The sequence below is a fragment of the Lotus japonicus genome, chromosome 4, assembly GCF_012489685.1.
Source record: "Lotus japonicus ecotype B-129 chromosome 4, LjGifu_v1.2".
Lineage (NCBI taxonomy): Eukaryota > Viridiplantae > Streptophyta > Magnoliopsida > Fabales > Fabaceae > Lotus > Lotus japonicus.
The window spans coordinates 83,653,088-83,659,648 of NC_080044.1; the positions used below are offsets into that span (position 1 = coordinate 83,653,088).

General features: G+C 35.6%; 2 protein-coding genes across 3 annotated transcripts; both read right to left on the reverse strand.

Moving 5' to 3' along the window:
* Positions 1–394: 394 nt before the first annotated feature.
* Positions 395–1,307, reverse strand: LOC130715373 (50S ribosomal protein L12, chloroplastic-like). Its single transcript, XM_057565466.1, has one exon. The coding sequence runs from the start codon at positions 1,176–1,178 to the stop codon at positions 630–632; it is 549 nt and encodes a 182-aa protein (XP_057421449.1). The 5' UTR covers positions 1,179–1,307; the 3' UTR covers positions 395–629.
* Positions 1,308–2,121: 814 nt separating this feature from the next.
* Positions 2,122–6,151, reverse strand: LOC130711666 (bifunctional D-cysteine desulfhydrase/1-aminocyclopropane-1-carboxylate deaminase, mitochondrial). Of its 2 annotated transcripts, none has more exons than XM_057561373.1 (10): positions 5,952–6,151; positions 5,772–5,837; positions 5,477–5,671; positions 5,285–5,395; positions 4,946–5,037; positions 3,855–3,947; positions 3,484–3,541; positions 3,295–3,408; positions 2,879–2,976; positions 2,122–2,481 (listed from the first exon to the last, which is right to left on the reverse strand). In XM_057561373.1, the coding sequence occupies exons 1-10, from the start codon at positions 6,111–6,113 to the stop codon at positions 2,277–2,279; spliced, it is 1,194 nt and encodes a 397-aa protein (XP_057417356.1). In that variant the 5' UTR covers positions 6,114–6,151; the 3' UTR covers positions 2,122–2,276. The 2 variants fall into 2 exon arrangements, with proteins under 2 accessions (XP_057417356.1, XP_057417355.1); XM_057561372.1 differs by having other exon boundaries at positions 5,477–5,680.
* Between the last annotated feature and the right edge of the window lie 410 nt (positions 6,152–6,561).

Genomic DNA, 6,561 nt, shown 5'->3' on the forward strand with positions numbered 1-6,561 from the left:
AGTGGTGGAGAGCCTCAAACCATGTTAAAAATGACCATATCACGCTAAAAAGGATCAAAATCCATAGATAATCACATAACATTTTACAAGTTATTTCAACGGGAAGCATGAGCATACCAATAAATATATTTTTGTTAATTGGGAATGAAGCTGATAATTGATTGGGAATAAAAGAGAGGCCGAGCATAATAATAAGTAAGTTTGGGCAAACCTGCACTTAAATCTATTCACATTCTAATGGTTTTCTACAGCATGCATCAATTCAAAAAATGGTTTCAATGCTTGATATGCTTTTACCCTTAATAAAATTCAAACACATTCTAATTTGAATTCAACATAACCATATAAATAATTGGAAAAGTGCTGTCTAATGAAAACACTTAGAAATGATCAGTTCCATAACAAAAATATTAAACTAATGAAAATCAACAATTCAATCTTAGAATAAAAACCCATCATCCCCATTTCTACAAACACCTCAAATGCATTTAAAAAAGGCAAAATAAAAATCCTTTAATCTCATTACAATTTCAATTCAAATGGAACCATTACAAAATAATAACAGCATATCAGGTTATGCTACTATACTCAACTAAAAAGGAACAGAGTAAACAAAGCAAACCACAATGCTAAACGATGTTAATCTTGGCACCCGCTTCTTCTAGCTGCTTCTTAGCATCCTCAGCCTCTTCCTTGGAAACTGCTTCCTTGAATTTCTTCGGCAACCCTTCGATCAACTCCTTAGCCTCCTTCAGCGCCAGGCTCGTCATCGCCCTCACGGCCTTGATCACCGCGATCCTGGCGTTGGAAGGCACCTCCTCGATCACCACGTCGAACTCTGTCTTCTCCTCAACAGCTGCAGGGCCCGCGTCACCGGTTGCCGCTCCGCCGGGGACGGCAACCACGGCGGGTGCGAAGGCGGCTGCGGAGACCCCGAGTCTGTCCTGCAGGTGGTCGACGAGGCTCTTTGCCTCCTCTAGCGTGAGGTTCGCGATTTCGTCCCCAAGCTTCTCGATTATTTCCGGCGCGGCGACGGCGGCAACGATGGGGCGGAAGCGGGTGGCGCGGCGGGTGAGGGGCAAGTAGAGGAGGGAGGGTTTGGTGCGGGAGTGCGTGGGATAAGGGGAGGGTGTAGGATAAGAACGGAGGGTGAGGGTTGACAGGGTGGTGGTTGCCATTTTGTGAGGTAGATTTATGGTTTGGAGATTAGAGGGAGAGGGAGAGGGAGAGGGAGAGGGAGAGAGAGACTGTAGTTAAAGTGAAGAGTGAGTGTTGGATTGGATTGGAGTGAGGGGGAAGAACAAAAGGAAGAGAAGAAGATAGGATAAGGAGCTTTTGGCGTTTGCTTATAGGGGCCTTGAAATTCGTTTTACGTAATTACCCTTACCCGAAAGATTCAGCGTGGCGTGTGAGGATAGTTTCTTCATGCCTCAAATCCAATCCACTTATCCTCTGTTTAATTGCAGTTTTAGTTTTCCGTTTTTATAACAGTTTTCAGAAACAATTTTAAAAAATAGTTTTTAGAAGAAGAAAACAGTTTCAATAACATGTTTTCTAGCATTTGAATAACTGATATCTGAAAACAACTAAAAACAGAAACTAAAAACATTTTTTAACTGTTTTGATTTTTTAGTTTTAAAAACTGAAAATGAGAATTGTTTTGAAAAACTATTATACTAGGAAAATAATATGGAAAAGAAAGTGAAAGTTAGGATGTATTAAGACTCTAAACGAAAAATAAGAAGCAAAAGAAGAAAAATATGGTGACTTTTGGTTGGATTTGAAATGAAGAGTTCACAAATAAAGTAAATCCCCACATTTGATTGAGAAGTCAATTGTGCAAATCATGATCATATGCTTGCATAACAAGTAAATGAAATTTTCACCACTAAGACCATAAGATATATAGCATAACAAATTATGGTGTTATTTAACTCTTAAACATTAATTTTGCAATCGACAAGTCACAAGTGTGATAATTTATTTTATCTTCAAGTGAGGAAATCACTTCAAGTCAAATTTAACTTTGTAGTGTATAATGCTATTCTTTGTTTTTTCTTCTCTCGAATTAGAACTTCAGTTTACTCATCAACCTTTAAAGAAAACGCAAGACCGAGGTCATTTGTCATATCATCACTTTATTTTTCGGATATCTTTATTATCATATAGTAACTTCAGGATCCCGTGAGTCCATTGCTATAAAATACAACTTATTTAGAGTAAGATACTACAAAACATAGATGCAAGCAATAACAGTGTTTTCTCGTTTTCCTTCTCTAGAACATCTTTCCAGTACCATCCTGCCTAGGAATAGATTCATTAACATCCATTTTCTGCCAATTCCCAACAAAAGATGCCAGCTGATCGACCTTGTCATACAATCCTAAGAGACCACCTGTATGTATGAAGAGGATCTTTCTCCCTTCCCATTTCTTTGGATTTTCATTCATATCATTCAGCATAGCATATGCAGCCTTGCCGCTGAGAGGGTATTAAGTATTAACAACCGAATATCAAAGTCATGTAAAATCAGCAATATTCAACATAAAACATATAACTACGTGCATCGTGCTTGAAAAGAAGTATTAAATGAAAAGTAGAAAATTTGATTACACAAAGTTCACAAGATAGACATGGGCTTTTGGATCCACTTACCAAGGAGTAATTATTTTTACAGCTATAGACTAGTAATTAATTAGTAGAGATAATCCTACTAAAATAAGACAAAGAAAACTAGAGTTTGTGAACAAGAGATTCATGTGATGTTCAAAGAATGGTCTTCTGTGAGTGAAAAAAGGAAGATAAAGAAGTAATTTTGTTCTTAATAGATCCAAAGAGAGCACTCTCACAGTAAACAGTGTGGGGAACAAATAAATACCTGTATACTGGGTCAAGAACAACACCAGTAGCTTCAGCAACTTCTTTTACAAACTTAAGCTCCTCGGAAGTGTTCATTGCATACCCAAGACCCTTCGCCTGAAGACAGAAACCATCAATCAAAAATCAATGTTAACCCAACTGAAGAAGTAAGATTTCCAGATCACAAACATATATGTATTCATAGACACATTCTTGTCATGACTTGTCACACAAGCACATTAGGTTTGCCAGTTAGACAATTGATTTGCACAGTAGTTACAAGCAAGTACTCCTTTCCCCTCTAGATAAGGAAAACTCCAAAATTTAATAGAGCATGAAGAAGAAATAGTATGTGTATAATTTCAAAAGCAACCTGATAAATCTTTACGACATGGGGGATGCCTGTTCTACCCCCCATTTTACTAAGGCACTCACATTTTGTATGTGTACAATATCTCTTGAGTTAACACCAGCTTTGAGTCCATCAAGCAAGCCTTGGACAAAGTCGTGGAAGTAATCTGGGTCATCACAAACAGAGAATGCATGTACCTGCAGGAAGCAATAAATGATATAAATAATATGCAAAAACATGAACTATGTCAGTCTTCTGCGTGGAAGACATACCCTTGCTTTCAAGGTACTCAATGATGATCCCAGTGATAGACCAGCAATTGTACCTCCACTGGAAATTAATAGATGTAGCAAGTTAAATAGATGAAAATATCGTGGTGTTTCAATTAAAATATAATACATCTTACAAATAAGAACTCAAGCATTGAATGTAAATTTTCATCACTAAATCCTGATTTACCATGTTAAACACACTTTAGAAGGGAAATTGTTACTTACATATTCTAAGATGCCATGAAGGTATAAAAATTAGCACCTCTAATATAAAAAGAATCCAACCAAGGGGAAAATATGATCGTTAAGGGCAAAGATATAAAGAGAATCCAATCAAGGGCAAAAATATTATAAGTCAAGTAGATTAAAACCTGCCACAAGCCACAACAATATCATCAAACTTGACATTGCTTGTACCACTTTGAATCTGCTGTTCAATTTCCCGAACTGACTCTATATAACCCCTGAATAGAATAATTTAATCATAATAAGAATATAAAATAAATAAATATTATAGCATCTAAAATCAAGACATGGGAAACTAAGCAGTTCAAAACTTTAATCACTAAGGTTCTCACCAACTTGATAACGAATACTTTTTAGTAAGAAATATTAAAACAACCGAAGTTGGATGTTGAGATGTTTAGACAAACAAAAATTAGAACTTTCAGATCTCTTTTAGCAATTACCAGCAGAAAAAAATTAAATAGCTGATAAACAATAATACATTCATGAAAAAACATCTTCACTCACAGATTTTTATTTTTGAAGGCTGATATCATTGTCTACCCAGACATTAACTCATGAATAACTGGTTTTGTTCTAAGTTGAATAAAAAACGCAGTAAACATGATTAAATTTTAGATTACATTTGCAAAAACCAAACATGTAGCATTAGTTGTGTTTGTCCTATTATTGACAAAGTATATCAAGGGAGAGAACTGTACACAGCTGGCCTTTAAGGGGTGAACTGTTCCACCAAGTGAAACTTCACCTACAACGTTAGGAGTTCAAATTCTGGAGTAGATATTATGAGAAGGGTTTTATTTAATCATCACCTCTAACTCAATGGTTATTCTTACCGCTATTTTATGAGAATACCCAACCAAAGATAATAAATACTCTTTACAGATGTCATGAACTAGATAGCATAAAAGTTTATTCGGTTAAATAAAGGCACTAGTTTTATATTACATCTCTAACACACTCCTCGTGCAAACAGCCTTTTGGACTGGAAGCATGAAAAGTAAAAGTCCAGCCTAACGTGTTGAAATTTTACCAAGAAAATGAGGGCAAGAGTGATCAAATTCTAAACAACCAACTATCCAAAAAGTCTAAACTGTTGGGTCACTTCAATGGAGAGATACGAATGGTTATATTACATTTCTAACAGTAGATAATATCATCAATACCTTAAGAATGTTATAAAAAGAAATGACCTTAATATGATAGTCTCACTCACCATGTTCCAACAGAGTTTGATCCACCGACAGGAATAACGTATGGCTTCCTCCCTTCCTTTATCAACTTTTCTTTTAGGATATTGGTAAGTGTCTATGGAAAAGTTGAATACACAATAATATAAATATCATGGAGCAATATGCAGAATTAAAATATAGCATCTTAGCTGATTCAGAAAAGAGTTGCCAGTAAACAGGAAAGACTTTACTTCCAAAATATGTACCAGTCACATAGAAATACAATTGAGAAAGGGAATCTGTGAAATAATCTGATGAGAAACAGGAATGAATTGGAAGTATGAAGCAAATAAGAGAAAGTAAAAGAGTAAAGGGAGACCCACGACACTTCCAATTTGCGCATATTCTTCCTTGGATATAAGTTGAAGGTGAGCTCCAACGAAACGCTCAACCAGGAGATTACCAATGAGTCCGGGATCTTGGTCAACAAGGAGCTAAGAAAAGCATAAAAAGGAAAAATTGAAAAGAAAAAAAAAATGATGTTTGAGAATGTAATGAGATGAGAATTAGATTACCTTAGAAGTGCGGAGAATAAGAAAAGGGTCAAGATTTAAATACTTAGCAGCAACGGCAGTGGCACGACAATGGTTGCTTTGGATGCCTCCGATTGTAATGACAGAGTCAGCACCTTGCGCAATCGCATCGGCCATCAAGAACTCCAATTTCCTGACTTTGTTCCCACTCAATTGCATTCCAGAGAGGTCGTCACGCTGCAAAATCTTCGTCTCCGTCAGCAAAGCAATGAATGAATCGATTGAGAAACTGGAACCCAGTCCAAATAAAGAGGAAGGAAGGAGTGAATTCATTCACCTTGAGCCACACCTCCGTATTCGCTGGCAAGTTGGGAAGGTTCCATCTGTGAATTGGAGTGGGAAGCTGATACGATATGACAGAGAACAACAGCAACAACGAGATGAGAGGTAATTGATTTCATCAATTAACTATATTGAAAGGAATAGATAGTTGATTGAGTAAGATAAAGATACAAACATGGGCAAGAGAGAAGATATGAGAAGGTAAAGGGTGGAGGTGGGATGCCCAGGAAGGAGGAGTGTAGGGCTTCACGCTGAGGAAGTCGAAGCTTGACGATGCCATGAATAGATTGCGGATGCGGGTTGAGATTGAGTTGAAAGCTTCCGTCCGGGTAGCCATTAAATTAACATTACAGTTTCATTCTTTTGTTCATATTTGATTTGATACCAGGAACAAAAATAATTATATCTGCGTTTGTCATTTCTACCTAATAAGCTAACTGAAAGCTAAAAAGTTAGTTGAAAACTAATAAGTTAGTTGAAAGTTGAAAACTAAAAAAAAATTACATCATTGATATGTTTGGTAAAACCAGCTGTTGAACAAATTGAAATTATAAAATGATATAAAAGGACACATTTGTATAATTCTTTTTTACATTTAACATTAATTTATTTACAGATTAATACATATATGATTTTAAAATAATTACTACTTTAAATATTTTAATTTAGTTCAGATTATTTATCATCTTAAAAATATAATATTAATTTTTAATTTATTTTCGTTTTTATTTTTATTAATCTAAATATAATAAAAAAATAATTTTATATTTTCATTTAATAAAGTA

Coding starts and splice junctions, on each gene's coding strand:
- LOC130715373 (XM_057565466.1), bottom strand. CDS start 1,178: ATGGCAACCACCACCCTGTCAACCCTCACCCTCCGTTCTTATCCTACA.
- LOC130711666 (XM_057561372.1), bottom strand. CDS start 6,113: ATGGCTACCCGGACGGAAGCTTTCAACTCAATCTCAACCCGCATCCGC. Junction 5,396..5,476: donor TTATTCTCCGCACTTCTAAG/GTAATCTAATTC, acceptor TGCTTTTCTTAG/CTCCTTGTTGACCAAGATCC. Junction 2,977..3,294: donor ATATTGTACACATACAAAAT/GTGAGTGCCTTA, acceptor TTCTGTCTTCAG/GCGAAGGGTCTTGGGTATGC.